This window comes from Lissotriton helveticus, chromosome 8 (genome assembly GCF_964261635.1).
Source record: "Lissotriton helveticus chromosome 8, aLisHel1.1, whole genome shotgun sequence".
Classification (NCBI taxonomy): Eukaryota; Metazoa; Chordata; class Amphibia; order Caudata; family Salamandridae; genus Lissotriton; species Lissotriton helveticus.
In genome coordinates this window covers 376037228-376060439 of record NC_136069.1, presented here as the reverse complement: position 1 = coordinate 376060439, position 23212 = coordinate 376037228, and the positions used below count along the sequence as shown (strand labels likewise).

The window sequence follows — 23212 nt, the reverse complement described above, 5'->3', positions numbered from 1 at the left end:
TAGTTGACCATAAGGTAGATTTGCCTTAAGATTTCTCGGGTGTGCACTTCTATGGTGCAGAATGGTGTTCCTATCTGTTGGCTTTTTGTGTAATGATGTTTGTAAACATCCTTGAACACATGTCAATTCGACATCAAGAAATGTCATTCTAGTGGTACTAGATTCCATGGAGAATTGTATGTCTCTATGACGAGCATTGAGCCACTCGTGGAATGCCAACAGATCGGACTGGCTCCTTTGCCACAGGAGCCAGATGTCATCTATGTAGCGATACCACTGCAAGATGTTGTATTTATACGGATTGTTGATTTCTACAAATCTTTTGCCCTGACACACACAAAATGAGACAGGCCGTTTTGAAGAATTGGCATTTGTTGGAAGGTTTAGATTCTCCTTTTCCCAAACCCATTTTTGCTTACAGGAAGAACCAGAGTATAGGCCAGCAATTAATTAGGGCGGATATTACATTGCCAAAGCCAAAGAACGACCTCCTATCTCAGTGGAATATGAAACCCATTGAGGGCCATCACAAATGCAGAAATTGTGTGGCATGTCCAAGCACTATCGAAGGGAAGGAATTTTGCCATTCAGGAACAAAATGGAAACATCTCGATTTTTCTAATTGTAGGACCAAACATGTCGTCTACGTGATACTGTGTCCGTGCATGATGATTCATATTGGAAAAACAAGCCAACAGATAAATGTGCGCATCAGCCAACACCGCTCGCGCATTAAGAAGAAAGTGATGACAGCACCCATGGTAGAGCATTTCGTCGAAAAAGGCCATGGTGAACATGATTTTAAATGGTCTATTCTGTTCACAGTAAATCAAACGAATCGCAGCCTGGATGTTGAACGAGTCCTACTACAGAAGGAAGCGTATTTGATTTTAAAATTCAACAGTACTCAGACAGGGTTGAACAATTTAACCGAAGTAGCAATATTGTGATTCTTGTTTTCACTTGGAGCTCCGTGCCAGTTCGTGACTACCAACCTCTATTGAAAATCCATTTGAAGAATTTTTTGAAACGCTTTTCAGAAAAAGTTTTCAATATTTGGGCTTGATCCCCATCCAATATCCCTATTCTTATAAATAGCGATCACAAGTTTGTGTGGAAGAGGCTCCAGGCACTAATGTAGAATTTCTTCTGGTCATAAGCCTACACGCTGCGTTAATTATGATGTCCACTAGAAAAATCAATAATAAAATAATTGTTGAGGCATACTTTATTAGAACGCTAGTAGCCTTGGGTGGCATTAAGATCGAATAGTCACCCCTCATATGTAATTTACAGCTAGTTCCCCCACATAATCGTCTTTTATTACAGACGGAATAACATATTTAACTACAAGTCCCACAATTCCTGTTTTAGAATTGTGACATAAAACACGCCCAAACAACGAGCGGCCATCTTTGATGAGATCGACCGGGATGTGGGTGATCGTTTTGAGAGACTCGAATATTAGGTAAAAGCCTCTGCCGGTTTCGCGGCAGGACTAACGATATGAGCGTTGTTTATGGGGCTAGAATGTTTCCCTTTGTTTCCACAGGACGGTAGTGGTGTGGCGTAGAGGCATCACACAAGTCAAGCATGCAATCAGGTAGGCGCCTCATTGCTACAATATAACTGACACGAGTGTCAACTGTCTAAGAGATAGGTTATTAGACTAAAAACGCCTTCATGTCTTTTAGCCTCTCCCTTTTAGAACTCCCTTTACATGCAGCTTGTGACTGTGCATTCGAATGCGTTGACGAAACACAGTAGATAACGTGAAGAACTACAAAGAAATTGGACAAACACGAACAAAAAGGTAGGCTTATAAACGGCTCCCATTAGATGCAATCATGTAGAAGGGTTTGTCGGAACCAGAATAACTCACACTCGTCACATTTTTTTAACAGCTCTTCCTGCCGCACACCTCCAGGCCGCTTGTGACCGCTTAAGAAAGAAAGAAAATTCACGATCAGAATAAGATAGTCTTCCCCAGTCCATCGCCTAAATCTGGTATGTAATCTAAGCCAGAGACATTTCAATGGTCCTTTGTGTGACTTTAATGGAGACAGATATTGAATTTTTCAAACAAAACTTTATTGTTTTGTTTTTTACATCATACAGACAAAAGAAGGAAAGGCCCTGATGAGATTCCAGGAACCGGTTTCCTGGTTTGGAAACTCGTCGGCACATTTGGAGACACATTTGGAGGACCAATTGTTTGATATTAGCCATTTACTAATCCTAGTCAGCTTAGACATCATGAAATAGTTTCATTAATTTGACCGGATTCCTCCTGTCCTCCTTTTTCCCTTCCTTTCCTTTTTTTGATTTTGTCTTTCATTGATTGAAATCAAAGATACATCAATCTATTATGTGTTTGTTGTGATGATGTTGCTGTTTTGATTCAGTGTAGATATATTGTGACATATTTGTTGTATAAATTGTTGTGTATAGTATTGTAAATATATGTACAGTTTGTTCTGCTTTTTGCTAATTATTGTTTAAAAAACCTTTAAAAGTAAAAGAGAAAGTCAAAGGTATAAAATATAAATACCTGGTCAGAATTCAATAAAAAGTATTCTTGACCTGTAATAATTGTGTTTTTGTGAAAAAAGAGTGGTCTAGGCATATCGTGTATTTTGAAATTTATAAAGGGTCCAGCCTACTCTACGTCCAAATACGGACCTATCTCCTTTGTGTTACAAATCACTATAATTGAAAGCATTAAGACAGTCTGTATCATACTTTGAATTACAACTTGAAACAGTTCAGCAGCTGATTACACTGCAATGTAGTGTTTTGCAACTGAACAGACCAACATGTGTGGGAAAGGTTATAATCCCATCCACGAGTTTACTAATCTGGATGCAATTTTAAATACTTGAACTCTGTTTTAATGTGAAGGGGACATTTTTACTTGTTGTGCATTACGGTGATTGCTACTGTACTCGCACTCCTTAGCGCTTAGCCTTACCTGGAAGGGTCTCGCCTGAACTCAGTGACCTGTCCTACCCGCCCTGGTCCGACGCGGTATCTAGTACCGTTGCGCGGAGGGTGTGGTAGGTAGAGTCAGGCACTTCCGGTTTGGTGGGTCAGCGCTCTAGCTGCAGGGGGAAAATCGGGCATAAATTCCACATGCCCCAGCGGGCCCGCCGGCGGCGCACCAAAGGCAAGCCCATCTGCGCCCGTCCGCGGCCGGACAGGGCCTGGGGCCAGGACCCCTGAAGGAATGCAGGTAGGCCTATCCTACTCACGTCAGGAGCTGTTTGATCTGTGCACGGGTATTGAGTCTAAATGCAGGCATGGTGTGGATTTCAATGTGGGAGGCCTTACGAACGAGTGTAGACACTGTGGATACTAATTCAGCCACTGGTCACGCCTTGGAGGATTCAATAGGGAGCTCAGATGTGCCCTAATTAATTGTAGGTCACTTAAGAAGCACAGTATGGAAGTACGTGACTTACTGGAGGATAGCAAGTTGGATATTCTTTTTATTACAGAAACTTGGTTAGACGAAGATTCAGCCCCTGAAATATTGGAAGCTCTCCCTCCGGACTATGGGATACGCAGGTTGGATAGACCCTGCCGGGGGGGGGGGGAGGGATTGCGGTTATTCATAAGGGCGATATTAAATGTACCATGGAGTCAGCTACTGTATCTGATAGCGAAGCGGGCGCTTTCTCCATTACTGTTTCTAACAACTATATAATTAAAGGCCTACTGGTGTATAGACCCCCTGGAAGCAGTAGCCATTTTTTGGCTAGCCTCATACAAAATATATTGTCCCCTGCTATGCGCTATGAGAAATTCCTATTGCTAGGAGACTTTAATTTGCATTTCGACGATGCCTCGAACATTTTGGCCCAAGAGGTTCGTCATGATTTGCTAACCCTGCAATTAGTATTAAAATCGGAGTTACTGGGGGGGGCGTGGCCAGCAGCCGATGATGGCGGCAGCTTAGAGGGCAAGCTCCGTAGTTGAAGCGGCCTCTTTGCTAAATCCGGCAATTAATCCGTCACAAACCTATCATTGACGGGTAGGTTCTGAAGCCCGGGACCGGGCGGCGCGTCTGGGGATCGGCGATTTCCTGATCCGTGGCTGAAAAGTGCAGATCGAGCGACGACCTGGAAGGCCGCTGAGGTGCCCGTGAGCCGGGGTGTGGTCTGAGGCAGGGAGCGGACCGGAAGTGCGGTGATCCGGGAGAGGCGGCGCAGGAAGCGCCCGCTCGGATCCGTGGGCCCGTAAAACTTTTTCCTCCCCGGGCGGAGACACCACCGGAGACACTGCCGAACGGGAAGAGGTCATCTGTGGGAATCGCCTGCACCACCCAGCCGGATTGAGCCTGCGGAGGTGTCCTGGTCGCCGCGAGGATCGCGGGCGCCATCTTGCCGACGATTGCTGGTGAACCCCGGGTCCCGGAGGGCTTGAGGGCGGAGTGAGCTGCTAAGAGGTCCGGACACTGCTCGGCCCGCGAGGGCTGCACGTCGGAGCCAGGAACCACCGGTGAGAGGAGGAGCCGAGGTGAGACGGCTTGCCAGGTGGGGACGCGAGAGTGAGAGGCCTCGCACAGCCGGCTGAATACTTCTGATACTTGAGAATAGCACGCAGCCCTTTGGGCCCGGACTGGCAGGCTGGGTGACCCGCATATTATTCACTCCGCGAGACTTCATCTGTACCCTTGCACTGCCTACTGGAGCGGGCACCACGCTTCGCACTGCGCGGGGTGTGGCGAATTGCCCGGCACCGTTTCAGTGGATTGTGGTGACATAGCGAAGGTCCCAATTGTGGCGCACAAAGGCCCGCGAAGTTTACCCACAACACTACGGGTTCTGAATGCTGAGGGAGAACTGACCTGAATATCCCGGGGGGTTCACTGATTCTTTACGCCCTGCCTTAGCCGCCTCCATATAGAGGCTTCGCATACTGCTGGCTCCTTGGTACTGTAGCTGTGTTAGTGCGCCACACGCAATCCAGGAGTGATCTACGTGGGGGTGATCTCCCTTTGGCCTGAGTGTCTGTTGTGACATTGTCCACCAAGCTCTTCCCCCGAGTGCCGGGCCAGGGGTCGCCACTGAGATGGCCGGGAAGGGATCGAAAGGAGGAGCCGCACAGGCCCGGCTGGAAAAATATGCCTATGATAGAGCCCCCTCCTCTTCGCCTGATGCGAAATCGATACAGGGCAAAACGGTGGAGTCGACGGGGGGCAAGAAGGCGACGATAGATGACGTCATGAAGGCCCTGGCTCAGGTGCAGGTGACGGTTGGAACAATATCGACTGATATCACACTCCTGCGAGCAGATCTCCATAAAATCTCTGAGAAAGTGCAGTCGATGGAGATAGTAACTAATTCTTTGGTGGAGGATGTCTCGGAGCTGCAGGTCAGCATGGAGCGGATCACGAAGGAGAACAAGGACCTACGTGCTAAACTGGACGATCAAGAGGGACGCTCCAGGCGGAATAACATCCGTATTATTGGAATTCCGGAGTCGGAGGGCACGGGAGCCATGGACCTCTACGTCGAGGAGCTGATTAAACAACAATTGAGGCCGAAGGGTCTTTCGGACTTTTTCTCTGTGGAAAGGGCACACCGGGTACCAGGAGGCCGCCCGAAACAAGGGGCGAACCCACGGCCAGTCATAGCGCGCCTCTTCAACTTTAGAGACAGAGATGCGATTTTGCAGACGGCGCGGAAATCACCACCAGTTCGCATCCAAAACTCCACACTGGCGTTCTTTCCGGACTATACGGCGGAGGTGGCACGAAGGAGAAGAACCTTCTTTGAGGTGAAAAAAGAACTCAGGGCCAGAGAACTGCCTTACTCAATGCTCTTTCCGGCCAAGCTCAGGGTGGTAGCAGATGGTAAGACATGGTTTTTCGAGACCCCGGATTCTGCGCAGGATTGGTTGGAGGGGTGGAGAACAGCAGCGCGGCCACGCCGTTCCAATAGACCGACCGGACACCGAACCGGAGAGGCACAACGAAGCTCCCAAACGTCTGGGGAGGAACTGAGTCAACGCTCGCCTTTGCACGACCTTCAGGAAGGGGAAGAAATGGCAGACCTGTGATCGCTACCAACTGCCATTGGGGAACACTTGTGACGCTGCCCGGGCGTGCCGCCGTGGATACTGGGCGGAGGGCCTCCGTGACTGAGTGGAGGGGCCGCTGACTCCGGAGGGTCCCTCACCCCAGCGCGCAAGTACTATGTTTGGGGATGGGTTCAGGCACTCTGCTGAGTTGGGGGGGCGAGCAATTTGGAGTCCGTTGAGCAGGGGGGCAGGGTGGGGGGGAGTTGGGAGAGGGGGGGTTTTGATTGTTTCGAGTTACTTTGCAGGTGTAGATTGGAACGATGAGGCATACACATTACCTATGGCGGGCTCATGTCGAGTTTTTAGATCGCAATTGTTATTCTGCATAGACTTTCTCAACCACAGATGCCATGACACACACCACACGGAGTGACGTCGGGAGGGGGGTGAGCGGGGTGGGGCACATGACACCTCTGCAACTTATGTCCTGGAACGTGAGAGGTCTGGGGGACAAGGTCAAACGAGGATTGGTGCTACACAGTATAAAAAGGTCCAACCCCGCCCTAGTCCTGCTGCAGGAGACACATCTCACAGGTACAGCCACACACGCCTTAGACAGGAAGGGCTACCGTATGATCGCTCATTCGGAATTTACAAGGGGATCCCGTGGGACGGGAATACTGATGCATAGATCCTCCCGTTTTATACTTCAGTCCACAAAGGTAGATACACACGGCCGTTTCGCAGCAGCGCTCGGACAATGGGAAGGGAGACAGTTGAATATAGTTTCAGTATACATTCCACCGGCACTACACACGGTAGTTCTCCCAGAGCTTGGAAAATTTATGTTGGAACTCCCAGATGGGGACCTCATTGTAGGGGGGGATTTCAATGCAGTGGCACATAACACACTAGATAGGTCCCCGACGCGAAAACAGGCCCCAGGGCCCTCCCGGCTGCATGACTTCCTAGAGGCACAAGGCCTGATAGATCTTTGGAGGCGATTACACCCGACTGACCGGCACTACACCTACCACTCAGCGGTCCACGACAGTCTATCACGAATCGACTATTTCCTGGCACCGGGGCGTGGGCGGCTCACGGTTGAAGATGTACAAATTAAACCGAGGGGTGTCTCGGACCACTCCCCGTTGACGCTCACCCTTTCCAACCCGGAACGGTCCCAAGAACGCATATACCCGATATACCCGGGGTTCCTTAGGGTCCCACAAGTGTCCAAGGCTCTTAAAGCGGCGACAACGTGCTACCTCACGGAGAATACTGGCTCGGTCTCATCCCCATCGGTCCTATGGGAAGCATATAAAACGGTCCTCCGAGGCCAAGCCATCTCCACAATAACGAGTTATAAGCGCTCCCAGAAGAGGGAACTATTAGACCTAGAGGGCAGACTAGCCGAGGCAAATGAAGTCCATATGGCTGACCCGACCGGGGACACGCTCCATGCACTAAGGCTGTGTCAGCAACGTCATACTGATTTTCTACGTGGTAGAGTGCTTGAACACATGACGGCCGTTACCAATAGGATCTATGATGTAGGGGACAAGGCAAGTAAACTCCTAGCCTGGCTAGAGAAAAAGCGGGAGGGACAGAGGGCTATCTTGCAACTGAAGGACTCTATGGGGGTGATGCACACCCGCCCGGCACGGATAGTTGAACTCCTTGCTGATCACTTCCAAGCGGTGTATACCTCTGACATAGAGGTTACCCGGGAAATGGCGGAGACGGCGCTCGTGGGAGTGCCCACCCGCACACTACTGCAGGATAGCGTTGAGGACCTTGAGTCAGATTTGTCGGCCGAGGAGATAGCATCGGCTATTGCGGCATTGCACCCGGGAAAAGCCATGGGCCCCAACGGAATCCCGATTGAGTGGTACAAGACCATGTCCGAAACGCTCGCAACGCCGCTACTCAATATGTACGTAGACAGTTTTGACCGAGGACACTTGCCACCTGATCAGTGCATGGCCACCATAGTGGCGATCCCGAAACCTGGCAAGCCCCCGGAGGATTGCGGCTCCTATAGACCGATTTCCCTCCTTAATGCAGAAAGCAAAATCCTGGCAAAGTTATTGGCCAGCAGGCTATTACCTCACCTTAGCCACCTCATCCATCCGGACCAATCGGGATTCATGCCGCACAGAAATACAGCGCTGAATCTCAGGCGCCTACATGGTGTTCTGGCGAAAGCCCCGTTACTGACAACTGATGCAGCGATCCTCTCCTTGGACGCCACAATGGCGTTCGACTTGGTTGAGTGGCGGTACCTTTTTGCAGTCCTGGACCATATGGGCTTTGGCCCGAAATTCATAGGGTGGGTCAGATTACTGTACGAACGCCCGATGGCGCGGGTGACCGCGAACGGGCATGTTTCGAGAGTCATTTCATTAGCAAGGGGCACGAGACAAGGTTGCCCGCTCTCGCCACTACTGTTCGCCCTGGTATTGGAACCATTGGCAACTATCATTAGAACCACGCCACTGATGCGGGGTATCGACTGGGGTGATGGTTGGGAGGACAGAGTGTCCTTGTATGCTGATGATATGCTGGTATACCTGACTGACCCGGCAGAAGGGATTCCAATCTTGCTGGCGTTGTGTGAGCGGCAGGGTGTTGCGTCGGGTTACAAAATTAACTGGAGGAAATCGGTGCTCTACATGCTGCGTGGCACCCCGCCACGTCTGGAGGTGGATTGCCCCTTGGCGGTGGAGGAAGTTTCCTTCAAATATTTAGGAATTCAGATCACCCGCGATCACGTGACCTTTTAGGAACTGAATCTGAAACCACTGCTCGACAGACTGAAAGCGGACGTGCGCCACTGGAAGACACTCCCGCTGACGTTATTGGGCAGAGCGGCGCTTTTCAAAATGATGGCGCTGCCCCGGTTCCTCTATGTCTTGGAGAATACACCGACACTAGTTCCGCCTTCCTTCTTCAAACAGGTATCGGGGCAACTGTCGGGACTGTTGTGGGGAGATAGTCCGGCAAGGATAGCGCAGGTGAAACTGATTAGAGATTGGTACAGCGGAGGGATTGCACTCCCGAACCTGGAATTATACTATTGGGCGGCTCACCTCAAGGTGATTAACCAATGGTTGCACGCACCGCAGGAGGACCCGGCGTACTTAGCGGACAGACGGCAGCTCGGCATTAACACACTTCTGGCCCCGCTCTACAACAAAGGCCTAATGGCAAAATTGGTTGGCCCAACTAAGCACACCGTAACGCTCTGGCATAAGGCTCAATCCCGACTGAAGTGGGGGGGGGTGATTACACAACTCACACCCTTGTGGGATTCTAGGGTGCTGGGAAACTTGAGACGTAGTAAAGGATTTGACCGCTGGGACGCTATAGGGATTTCCACGGTAGGAGATCTATGGACAAAGGAGGGGGTGGTTCCATTTGCTACTCTGAGAGAACAGTACGACCTGCACACCACTGAGACATACCGATACATACAGATTAGACACGCATTAATGGGCGCACTGACACCAGGTACTCAAGTCCCGGAATCGGCCCCTTTAGAGGACCGACTACTCACTGATTTCATGGAAGCTAGCGCTACATCCCTCACGTATCGTAAGTTAGTGAATAATTTGCCTGACCCATTACAGAAATTGAAAGAGAAATGGGAGGAGGATGTAGGTGCACTGGACGAGGGGGAATGGAATGCCGCACTGGCATCGCCTAGGGAGGCGGGTATATCAGCAAGATTCCGATTAGTGCAGGTCAAGGTACTGCACCGAGTGTACTACACACGCACTACACTACACAAAATTCAGAGGGCAGATCACCCATATTGTCTACGGAACTGTGGGGAGGAGGGGACGCTGTTCCATACCCTTTGGTCATGTCCGACTATACTAGACTACTGGAAGCGTGTGGCACGCACGATCGCCCAGACGCTACAGCTCCCGTTCACTCCTGACCCTAGAATTTGCTTGTTGAATGTGTGGGGCCCGAACGACCTGACGTCATACGGGCGGAAATGGGTGGTCATAGGGGTGATGGTAGCGAAGCGAGACATTGCGCAAAGATGGGGGGCAACAGAGACACCGACATTGACACAGTGGTGCAAGAATATGGATATGCTCATGATGGTGGAACGGGCAGTGTATCAACAGAGGGCTAATCCACGTAAATGGAACAAACTATGGTTGCCGTGGAATGCCTACAGGGGGGAGCCTTGTGCACCTCTACAGGAAGAAGAAGATGTAGATAGTTCGGAGGAGGAGGAAGATGTAGCATAAAATTGGGACTGCGGGTGGGATTGGGTGGCAGGGGCGCGGATGGCCTAGATATTGTCTCGCCCTCCTGGCGTAAGGGATGTCAAGGATATGTGTGGGGGTTGAGGACCGACAGCCTGCCTGGCACAACTAGGAAGCTTACATATTCCTACCTTGCCTCTGTGAGATCAAGATATACACCTGAATGTTGTTTGTTGTTTAATGTTAAGGAAAAGAAATGTTGCGATTCAAACTGAATGTGGCGGAATGTTGACGCCAAGTATCTGAATGCATGAACCAGTACATGTGCTGACATGGTGCAACAATAAAAATTTTTACCAAAATCGGAGTTACTCACACATCGGCTACGACATACACTAGACCCAATTTTTTGTAACTGGGAAGCCCTTAAAACTGATCCTCCTGAACCAATGGTTTGGACGGACCATTTTTTGGTGCCATTCCAAATTAGGTGCTCTACGGGAAATAACCCTGGGAAAGGGGGAGGTATCACTAAAAGGCAGAGAAAATGGGCTAGGTTTTCCCCTGGAGATTTCAGGGCCAGTCTGGTGCAGGGGGGCCCCCGGAAGGACTTGGTACAGCTACTGATGGGGCTTGTGAAGCACTGGACCTTCGCAACCAGCTTGCCCTGGATAAAACGCCCCCCTGGTCCAACAGGGGACCCACGCGGCGGACTAAATCCGCAGCGTGGTTTAACGCTGAATTAAAAGTGGCTAAGACGGCTTGTAAGCGTCTTGAAAGAACCTGGAGAAAGGGCTACTTGCTTGACCATGAGAGGGCGTATAAACTGAGCCTTAGAGGGTATCATGCCTTGATAAGAAAAACTCGCTCAGCTTATTACATTGAGCGGATTGACAAGGCAGACTGCTCCGCTAAGGAACTTTTCGTGGTCTACAAAGAGATATCCTCACTGGCCTCAATTGGAGAACAGGAGGTGGCCTCTGTACAATCCTGCAATCAGATAGCTGATTTTTTCTACAACAAGGTGCAGGACATCTACTCTACTTTTCCTACTGAGGCTAGGGCCTGTTCCGGTGGCGTAGAGCCGCCGGGGGAGGGACCTCTGGAAACGGACACTTTGTGTGCGTTTACGGTCCCGGATGAGGACCTATTGATCAAAGTAGCTGGAGGTGTGAAATCTGGCTCTCCCAGGGACCCGGCTGTAGCTAAAATTTTAAGAGGTAACATTGAGACGCTAGCACCATATATCAGGCGGATGTATGACATTACAACGCATGCTTTTACCACGCATGCTTTTACATCGCAACTTTTACAACGCATACCATTACAAAGCATAGCGCTTTGGGGTGCTGGATAGTGAATAGTTTAATTTACTATTCCATCTCCAGTCCCCGTGGATAGTAGGGAAGGTGTTGGATAGTAAATTAAATCTATTCCCTATCCTAGAGCGCTCCCCAGCGCAATGCATTGTAATGGTTTGCGTTGTTAAAGTTGCGATGTAAAAGCACTGCGTGGTAAAAGTTGCATTGTAAAGGATGTTTCCCATATCAGGCATCTCCTTACACTGTCTTTTGGATCTGGTAGGGTGCCGACAGTTTGGAAACAAGCTGTGGTGCTTCCACTCAAGAAAAAACCTCAGATTAGCATAACTCAATTGAGCAACCTAAGGCCTATTTCACTCCTTCCCTATTTTGCCAAAATAGCTGAAAAACTGGTTAACCAACAACTTTCGGCACATATTGAAGCTCACAGGCTTCTACATTCCACTCAGGCGGGTTTCCGCGCCTACCATTCAACGGAGTCGCGCTACTCTTCTCCACGGAGGCTCTGCGGAAACATGCGGATGAGAGTCAGACAGCGGCACTGATTTTTCTTGATCTCAGTGCCGCGTTTGACACTGTGGCTCGCCACACCTTGCTAGTGTCTGAGGAAGGGCGGAGTGGTTCAGAAGGCATGGCAATGGCTGGAATCCTTCCTCCGCGAATGCAGCTTTTGTGTTGAGCAGGGACCCTGCAGGTCAGAGGCTTTTGCCCTGAACCAAGGAGTTCCCCAGGGTTCCAGTCTCAGACCCACCCTTTTCAACCTAAAAGTGGCTCCGGTGGCATTAATCACGGAGCAATATGGGGTGGAAGTGGTGACTTATGCTGACGACACACAACTGGTTGTGGCATTGTCACAGCCGGCTGAGCATGCAGCCAGCAGGTTTGCGTCTTGTCTTCAGGACTTGGCTAGCTGGATGTCTGATAATTGTCTCAGATTAAATGGGGACAAGACGGAGGTGTTAATTGTAGGCAAGTCTCCTTCTGTTTGGACATCTGCATGGTGACCTCAGACTTTGGGCCCCTTACCTGTACCTAAGGATCAGGTTAAGAACCTCAGCATTTGGATCGACTCTAAAATCTCTTTTGAGTATCATACTAGACGTGTGGCCGGAACTTGCTTTGGCATTCTTCGCAGTCTGAGGAAGACGCTCGATTTGCTCCCGTTGTCAGCCAGGAGGGCCCTGGTCCATGCCTTGGTCACTTCCAGGTTGGACTACGGGAATGCCCTATACCTGGGAGCGAATGCGAGGTGTCTCCAGCGACTGCAGGATATTCAGAATGCTGTTGCACGCCTGGTATTGATGCTTCCCAGGAGATCTCCCTCCAAAAAGGCCCTGGAGATATTGCACTGGTTGCCGATCAGGGAGCGCATCCAGTTTAAAGCCCTCTGTATCAGCCATAGGATCGCTCAGGGGAATGGTCCTAGCTTTCTGCGGAGCTTGCTTACACCGTACATGCCCACTCGGCTACTGCGGTCTCAGGGTGATGGTTTGATGTGCGTCCCTAAGACCAGTAGGGCCAGAATGGAAGGCAGATCTTTCCGCCTTTTGGCGGCTCGTAGATGGAATACTCTTCCCCTCAGACTCCGTATGGAGCCCTCGGAGGCTGTTTTCCGGAGGGAACTCAAAACATATCTGTTCCCAAGGATTTAGTGTGCTTGAAGGTTTGTGAGCTGCATTTGGGGATTGCTGAGGCCACTGAATAGTGCGGGGACACACTGGTTAGTGTAACCAGGCGCTGTATAAACTCAGAATTATTATTATTAATGTACCTGCAATTCTCCTCGAGTTCCAACTGATGATTACCTTTATTCAAATCAAAGCGAGTGAACCTTTGCAGCATTTAATTGTGTATTGTCGGCAATGTGCAGACCTGGATGTCGTTCTTGTTTGCTTGAAGCATATCCACACAGATGCCTACAGCTCCTTCACTGTCTTCTTTGGGTTCTACCACTTTGGGAGAAACCCATGACATTGGACCAGTAGAACACTCAATGATATCATGTTTGAGTAAGGATTCAAGTTCTTTTTCAACAGCTTCTTGTACATGAAAGGCAATTTGTCTGTGTCTTTGAGCAATAGGACAAATGTCCCTATTAATGGGTAATTGGACTTTCATAGTCTTGAGTTTGTCCAACCCATGAAACAACAAAGGAAATTGACTTACTATTTCACAGTTCCCTGATATCAGTTCCATATCAGCAGCTGTGCTGAAGCTGAGTAAACAGGAGTTTCACGCCGTACCTTGAAGTACATGAATGGGTGCTTTCACTTTTGTTTTTTTGTGTTTCATGGTTGCTACAAATAAACCTTGACTTTTTAGTGGCGTCGATGCAGCTTACTTATACACTTTAGTTTTTGATGGCATAAGTTGGGGAAATGGAGACAGTTCATTATATTTCTGCTCAGGCATAATATTTATTGACGCACCACTCTGAATAATGAAATGTATTGAGCAACCATTGACTTTTAGTGTGATTTTTTGACAATATTTTTATGACTTTGGTGCTTTGTCGTGTCAACTTTTTTTGTACCAGTATGTTTCGTCACATGTAGCATGTCCAACATGCACAAGTTTCTCTGAGGTAAACATCGACATGGCACAACCATCTTCTTCACTTTCACTTGGATTTGATACTGAAGAACTGTTCGTGAAGATTTAGATGAAGATGTCGATCGACTTCATTGGATGTCGATTTGCCTCAGATGATGTGGTCGCTTGGCCTTCTAGGCGTGCACTTGGAACGTCCAGGTGGCCATTCACGCTGTGATGCACTTACTTTTCCTTCGCCTTGCAGACCATTACAACATGGTCCTCCATTCCACAGCCCTTGAAGATCTGCACATTGTTGGGACATTTACTTTCCTTTGGAAACGAAAAACCACACCTGAAGCACAACTTATTTTTCTGTAGAGAAATCACTCTATGCCCATTGGCCTTGTGGTTCGGATTTATTTTCACGTTCATGAGTAACTCACACTGGACACCTCCGGCCTCCATGTCAGCAGCTAGTCGATCTGCATGCTCTTCAGCTTGGCAGCCATGAGAACTCGCTCCAGACTATGAGTTTCTCTCATAATTCACCATCAGAATGAATCTGACAAGCACCTGTCAGTTACTCTGAGGCGTATAGCTTTCTTATAATTAAATTAATTGAACTTACAGTGTTTGATGGGCAAATCCAGTCTATCATCAAATTTGTTGATGGTCTCACCAGCTTTCTGTTGTTTTTGACTGAAGATTTACCTTTCGTAATCTACATTCAGCATTGGATTGAACTTGAGATTCAAGACTGCTTTGATTTGACTAAGTAATTTCGTCAGCTCGCGACTTTTTATTTTACTTCTTTTACACCTTCGTCAGCAAGATTCTTAAGGTACTTGATAATCTTCTTGTTATCTGCTTCTTCTATCAATGAAATTGTCAAATATCTTTATCCAGGCAGTCTATCTGTCACCAATATTCAGCTTTTGGCGGTATTGAATGGCGGTGGTGGTTTCAAGAAGGCAATGGCGTTGTAACCATTGGTGGAACTTACTGATGTGGTGAGGCCCGTCATCTTTGAAACTGACAGGAAGCATGACCTCTTTCTTGGTCTCCATTGGAAAAGCAAACTTTCACAATTCCGATCGCAGCTCTCGGCTGTCTGAACTTTGGAGACCTCTGGAGTCGTTCTGAGCCCTACTCTGATGCTTTGGCGGTGTGCTGAGTCATGCATTCAATCCAATTAAGCTTGTTTTGTGGCATTGATGAAATGGATATGTGTAACCTGGCAAAGTTAACGGAATAAATCTGATATATGGGATAATATCAAGGAAATACTGACTCTTAAATAATGGACATAGGGATAGTCTACACATTTATGATCTGTTTCTCAGTCGAGCGTTACTTTCTAATTCACTCGTAATTTAACTAGTCACAGTGTAAAATCATTAATTTTATTCTTTTCCCTACTTATTGTCTTTGTTTGAATTAATTTTTAGAAATCAGTATCAATAGCAACCATGGTGAAGGGGTAAAGGCTAAATCATAAACTTGGAGTCAGCTAACAAGTCTGTGACAAGAAAAAGACAGAGCTAGATTGATAAAGGGTGTCCAGTTGATTGGTTTTAAATCTTTCCTTTGAATTTGATTACTACATCATCCTTAGGTTGAGGTTCAAGGTGGAATCCAGGTCACCACCTTCTAGATACCACAGTTTTCCAGGCTGGTATGAGGGATTGGGAAAAGAAATCCAAAACGGTTGGTGAGAGTGCACAATGTAAGTGCTCAGATTTTGATAGGGTGCACATTGGCATTGGTGACGGTGATAATCAGATAAGCCTTGAGTTCTGAGCTTCTCAAACTTGAACCAGTTTGAGCCATAAAGCTAAATGAATGTTTTCAGACTGAGGAGGAGCAGCAAAGAAATGCACTGAAGACCTGCAACAGCATAAGGCTGCCTGGGGCAACAGAAGAAAATGAGAGGCAGGGGTGGATAAAAAGGAAGGTTGACTATGCAGGAGACCACGGATTGTGGTTGCATCAAATACAAGGTAGAACAATATGCCAATGCTGGGTAGCAAAACCTCCAGGTCTGAAAATGCAGATTTCGAGGAAACACAACAGAGTGGCTCTTGAACTTCATGCAACAAAGACAAGTTGCAAAACCATGTCAATGTCTATTGGCAATAGACACTAAATCAGCACTTCCTGACAACTGGTCCTACAGGCACAGGCGGACTGGGAACGGAAACAGGCCCTGGAAAACAGCTCGGCTGGCCGGCTGGCCTCCAGAGGGGGTAGGGCTAGTTGGAAGCACCACTCCTGTCACACCGCTGCAGCTTGTGTTACAGGGAGGCGATGGTGCAGGTATGCGGCAAACCCGGGCCCAATAAAGAAAACGGCCCCCAGGGGTCCAGAACCAGCCCCCACCCTGGTGGCGCACCAGGGAAAAGCCTGGTGCCCGCTATGGCAAGTCCAGGCCTGCCTACTGGGAGCAAACGCAATAATATGAAAAACTGCTGTGCGCTCTGCCAAAGATTGCAGTCCCAGTGTGCAAGTTAGGGGAGAACAAGGACAAAATGTGACGGCCACCATCTTGTCCATTACTAGCCCTGGCAACACAATGTTCTCTGAGGTTGCACTCAGGTTAAGTCCACACTGAGCAGATGCTTTCCACTGACCCACGTGGAATCCGGACAAGGATTGCAGAGTATATCACTGGCATTATACCAATTATGGAAACCTGAGTGTGGCACACCATTTATGGCATATACAGCACCCTGATGCGTTATTTATTAACCGCATGCGCGCTAGCGGTTTTCCCGCTGTGCGCTGAAAATTTAAAAAACCCGCGTTACGTGACAAAGCCAGCTCGTCATGCGCGTAGCGCAGGTAACGCCCATGACGAGCTGTCACAAGAAAAAGTAAAATACAAAAACATAAGTTGTAGGAAATGAATTCCACATTCTAAAACCATTAATCACTAAATATTCCACTCTTTTCATCCAAATGATATTCCTGAATTATCTCATCATTTTTTATGTTGTATAATATTTCCCACTTTTGATTAGTTCTCAAAGCCCAAAAGCACACATCAATATCAACCAATACAGATAGACTATATCCATGGCAGTCCCAATCCAATACATGTCTGCCTTTCACTCAAGACAGGGGGGTGGGAAAACCCAATACACCCTTGCGGGCTTCGGCAGATACTAAGAGTATAGGGTTTAAGATGCCAGCAAGGGAATGTATTCATCAAGGTGGTTTTCAGATTCGGATTCAGATTTGTATTTCAATTCTTACAAAAATCTAATCAATTAAATCAATAACTGCTATAACTTTAGTCGAGTTGTAATGTTCTGACAATCAATACAATAAAAAGACTATTCAGGTGATATAGTCAGAATAAAGATGAAAAACAACACGGTATAATCTTTTTGAAAAAATATTTCTTATTTATATTGCTCATAAATTCATGGGGTACATATCAACAGTTCGCGTTGATTGCAATGTTTACAAATAAACAAGGAGTTTGACAATTCTTCCTATAATTCATCTGAAATAAAAGTCCAATCCAAGATAAAAACAGTAAGTGACATCAATCTTTCTTAAATAAAATGGCCACTTATACAAATATTCACATATGGAGAAATGCACTATGTAGTTGACGTTTCGGTCTTCAATTATATTAATCCATCAGACCTTCTTCAGGACAACACAGTGTGCATTTAGCAGTGACCGTTTGCAATGTGGGCCAGTTATGACCTCAGGAATATTGGAAATGGTCAAATGACTCTCATTGGTAGTCCTGGTCTGTATCTGATTTTGATTGGCCCCAGGACTAAATTTAAACGCTTTTTCCTTTTTGTTGACCAGTCGTCCTCTTTTCCTTAATGCACTTAATGCTTCCAATTTGTAAAAGCAATCTTTCGGCGTGGTACGCGAAAGCCTCTTGGAGTCACATGAATGCTGACCTTAAACCCTATACTTTCACTCAAGACAGCACCATAGCTATGTGAGCTGAGAAAACATCAAATAGCAGAGCCCAGATATTGTTTCATCTCATCAACGTTGATAAGTTGTACCAAGTAATCTGAACCCACATCACCCCCTACCTGAGAGACCTCCGCTGGCTCCCTCTCCAGGAAAGATGCCAGTTCAAGATCCTCACGCATGGCTACAAAGCCCTCCACGATCTAGGACCTGCCTACCTCAACCATCGCTTGAACTTCCACCAACCTGCTAGACACCTATGCTTTTCTTCACTCACCCTCACTCCCCCGCATCCACCGTACCCGCAGCAGTAGAAGCTCCTTCTCCTACATGGCAGACAAGACCTGGAACGGCCTCTCCCTGCAGCTCAATACGGCCGCCTCGCTGCCAGACTTCAGAAAGAGACTCAAGACATGGTTCTTCGACAGCGTTACAGCGCCCAGATACCCCTAGGGGTGACAGAGTGAGCTTTACAAATGCTGAGTGATTGATTGACTTATTGAGTGAATAAGGGATACCAAGCTTGCATGAGCAGCAATAGTCTCAAAATTTGTTGTTGAAAGTGACATGCACCTCATAATGTGTGCCAAGTCCGATCTCGAATCTCTGAAGCCAAAAAGTGTTGTTTCCTCTTAGAAAATGTCAATTTTCTGCTTGCGCCTTGAATCTGACCAATAACTAAAGGTTGACTATATCTTGCATGTAGCTGCCATAGAGATTATCCATTCATAGCTGAATCGGCCAGACATGGATAGAAAAGGGTCACCTCCAAGATGCTGAGAGCCGTGCCATTGGCTGGTTTGCAAATCATTCACACCGAAGAAGATCTGGCACACTGGGGTGAAGCCAGTGGATCACTTGGCTTTGGTCTGCTCTTGTTCTGTGGCCTTGTGAGTGTACCAAGGTCCAGTATATAAGAGAAAAATCTATAACAGGATGAACACAGCATTCAGTGCTTCTTATTTAGATAAGCCTCTTCTTATTCGGTCTATCCTGTCACTTACCCAATTTCGACATGTTTAAAAGCATCATTTGAGTTCACTGCAATTTCACTGGATAATGAGAAAGCCCAACAGAGGATTTAAACTGTCCTCTGCTGGACATTTTGTTTTACCCAACATTTGCAATTAGTACAACATTTCACTTTTTGAAGTATCCTTAAACGAAGGCGTGAAGGGATAAAGTCTTAACATCCTGTTAAAGTAATATTGACAATAGCAGTTATTTAAAAACACAACAGGCAGATGGAAATAAAATAATGTGAATCACCTTTTTAAGACCTTTATCGAATAACTGCAGAAAAAACACATAAGAGCATTGCAGTCTATCATGAAAAATACATTATTGTTGTTTAATAATTCAAGCAGCCTGGCCACTATTCTAGATTCGTGTAATCCGAAAAGATATCAGAGGATGGGGCATTCATGAGGACAGACATATTAACGCACATACATATTCTACGTATCATATACATACATCTTACAAACTCCTTCAGGGAGCTATGCTTCCAGCTGCATGGGGCATTTGAGTTCCCCTTTTGCGCAATGTCTGAACAGAGGGAGGTGGGCTGGTAGTAACTGTCCAGAGAAGCGACAACAGCAGAAGGGCCAGCCTTCAGCGATAAAGAATGTCAACGCCAAGTAGGAGTGAGCGGAAGGAAGGGTGTTACTCATGTGCTCCCTACAGGCAGAGGAAGGGCCACATCGCATGCAAGGCAGTGTGGGTAATAACAGCAGGCAGACGCATGCGATAGGGGAGGAAGGTGGATAAACGACAGTAAAACATGCATACATTGGCTAAAAAGACAAACGGACACATGCACGTTGTATGACGATGGATGGATATTCAAGGCATTTGTGAAAATGGATGAAAACGACAACATGCAAATACAGGAGGCGGAGCCGTGAAACAGGAGGGGCTAAAGAGGGAAATATCTAGTATAGGAAAGTTAAACCAACGTTATCAGGCCTACATAATAACGTGAGTATTGTCCAAGGGTCTATAGACTTATTATAATGTAGCACCTGCCACCACCGAACCACTGTTTTTGATGTTACTGCCACTTCCTGAAAACAGAAAGGCAAATTATCTATTTGTTAATTAATTCAATGGGATCTTTTTACTTAAGTGGGCCTAATGCTTATTTCAGTGGGAAAAAATGCTGTCCAACACACTGGGGAAAGAGACCACTACAAAACGAGGAAATAAATATGCTCTGTCACTTTTACTTCTTGGATAAAGCATTCAAGGACACAGGACAGCACAGAACTGAAGCGGGGCACTATGCCGCACATAGGTGACATGTACGCGTTTCTTATTTAGGGAATCGTGGCTTGTTCATCTACAAACAGAATTGAACAAATAAAGGTTCATAGAGGAAAGTCGCAATGTGTATTTCATATATAATAATGTAGCGGCTGCAGGGCTCATAATGAAAAATGGCTGTGAATCAAATCTTGATGTTTCTCCCCCACACAATGAAAAGTTGCTTTGTGAAGGAAGCTACTTTAGCAGCCTGTATACACAGCAGCGACTGTGCACAAGCAATGGAACACATAATGCCAATCATGTCCCACTTCCTTCCAATTACTCTAATCTGGGTCATTTTTAAGTGCAGCTGCTACTTGAAGACCTTCCAGTTCACTTTAAAAGTGCAGTTCACTGAAGGCACCATTGTTCAATAAAATAACTAGTTCAATGTGAGGCGGCAGCCAACATGAGCCTGTTTTATCTCCAACGCAAGGACTGTACATCGCCATTCCCGTTTCAAAATGGCTGCTGTTGCTTTCGATTTTTGGCAAATTGCATAGCAGGTGCCCACCTGACCTATCTGGCTGTTGCGGAAGTACGGTGGGCGCGGAAGGACACCGCTGGCCACTGCAGTTTCCCAGTCGTAACACCGCTTCTATTGGATTCGTTTGGTAACAGCTGTGTTTTTATATACATTAATCTGATTTACAGGGCGGTACTGTTTATTTCAGTTGTTTCGTGGGGCTTCTTAGTGGTAATGGCCTAACTTGCTGTAGAACTTGCTTTTTCATTTAAATTGAGACATTTAAGTCAATGTTTAAAAACATAAACGCGGAATCGACTTATCACCCGGGAAGCATTTCCTTATTTGAGCTATTAACAAACGCCCGTTTAATAAAAATGTAAAAGAATGAAAACATGAGGTAGGTAAAAAAGAAAAGATGTGTGCTAAAATTATAAAAACTAGAGAGGTTTAAATATCTTAACTCTGAATAAATAGTATATTTGACTCATTTAGCGTTTCTCTTCCATTAAAAGGAGCTAGTCCCTTTCTGCTACGCCTCTCTCTTTTCTGTAAATAATTTCCTATTTTCGATCCATGTTTATGAATCATTTCAGCTAAACGATAGGCCAAAAGTGTTCTTTCAACCTAGCTCAAGTTATCTGACCTGGAAGGAGTCGAAATGGTGTGCACAGTCTATTCCTTGCATTAAAAAAAACAAAAAAATATTTTAACATCATATAGGCCTGCCTTACAAGGATCTCTGCAACGAATGCTGCCGTAAAACATTAGTTTACATCCTTTGTGAACACAGACTTTTTATTTTATAGAGAAAAACATCATATATATTTAACTTTGAAGGGAGGGGAATTCTCGATTGGGAGGTCAGTGACCAAAGACAAAAAGAGACATGCAGTATGCTTACTTTGATCTGGCCAAACACTGCGTTTCCACGGATTGCCTGTCAAGTTCAATAAAGCTCATCAAGAAATGTGGGTTCAACTTTTGTTACCAATGTTTTTGCAAGTTTTTTCACAAAGGATGTTAACAATTTCATGAGCAATCCACCGCTACCCACCACATCCACAGCACAACACAAAACAAGCATGTGTCATCACTGCCCAACAGTGAGTGTTTGAGACACGGGATAAGTTGGCCTGTTCTCCCAGCCCCTTAAAGGTGCAACTATAAATAGGAAACTTGATATTTAGCGGAGTTTTAAGCATTACACATGTTTAAAAGAAACATTTCGCCCAGTTGAATCGTTCAAGATATAAACCATACAGTACATATAAAAACACATTTTGCCCCCAATCTTATGTATAACCTTTCATTTGGCACCCCATGGTGTTCAGATACATCAGTGAAAAACATTCAAGCCCAGAACTGTCAGCAACATAGAAGATCAATTTAATATACAATCTTTGAAAACCTACCTTTCATAAATTTAAATTCCAGTCTATCCACTGCGACTAAATCTAACTGAACTATCATAGTTATTATTTTCACTTTTCTAATAAACTTAATGACTTCAAAACGTAATGTGGCTGGAAATCGGTTTCACAACTTGTTCTTTGTGAAATAATGCTTTTATTTGTTGCTATGCTTCAACATTTTGCGTATAGTCATTTTAAAATGACAAATACTTCCTTTAATGTCGGTGTCCCCAAGTTTTTGCCAGGAACTCTCTGTATTCTTGACCTCAGCAAATAAGGTCCTATTGGACAGAGGTTTACTTTCGGTTGTGACTCATAAAGGTCATTAAATTGCAGGACACTCAAAACAAGCGTAGCCAACAGAGTAGAGTATGGCACAACCCTTCCTATTACGATATCAAACTTATAACAACAGTCACGCTGAAAGTGATTTAATTTCTTGCAAAATTAGTTAATAACAGTACTCGATTTTGCATCAGTTTGGCTGTCAGTGTTGGGCCAACATATTTCAACATTGGAATGCTGAGCACTCCATTGAAGACAATGGAGTGCTCTGGGCTTCTAATGGCTGGTAGAAGCCCAGAGAATCAACTTTCCAATATTTGTTCACAACAAAAGCAGTGAACAAGGGCCTCGCGGAACCCAAGGGGATTTCAGTCCCCTCGGCCTCCGTGAGGCCTTTGTTGGACAAATTTGAGCATTCTGCCCCTAGAGGGCAGTATGTTCTAATAGCGTTCGAGCCATCCGTAGCGGGCTGTACCAGCCATGAAAGGCCAGCTCCCTTGTTAAAGGCCTAAGTTGAACGCTGGAGTGGGCCTTTAATGGCCGGTAGAGCTGGCTACAGCAAGCTCTAAGGCTATAATGTGTTTTAATGTGAAAAGGGTTCACAATAAAGTTCACAGTAAGAACGTTCACAGAATCAGGAATTAAAAAGGGGCTGGTCATCCAAAATGTATGTAAAACCTACAAAGT

General features: G+C 46.4%; 1 protein-coding gene across 7 annotated transcripts in view; it reads right to left on the bottom strand.

The window, feature by feature from the left end:
• Positions 1-23212, bottom strand: part of NBEA (neurobeachin) — a 1787704-nt gene that overhangs the window by 954008 nt on the left and 810484 nt on the right. For 4 of the 7 annotated variants that reach the window (XM_078657170.1, XM_078657173.1, XM_078657171.1 and 1 more), the window contains one exon: positions 21730-21765. The exons of the other annotated variants lie outside the window; for them this stretch is intronic. In XM_078657170.1, the coding sequence (XP_078513296.1) occupies positions 21730-21765 (36 nt within the window). The remainder of the gene's footprint in view (positions 1-21729; positions 21766-23212) is intronic. 7 annotated transcript variants of the gene reach the window in all.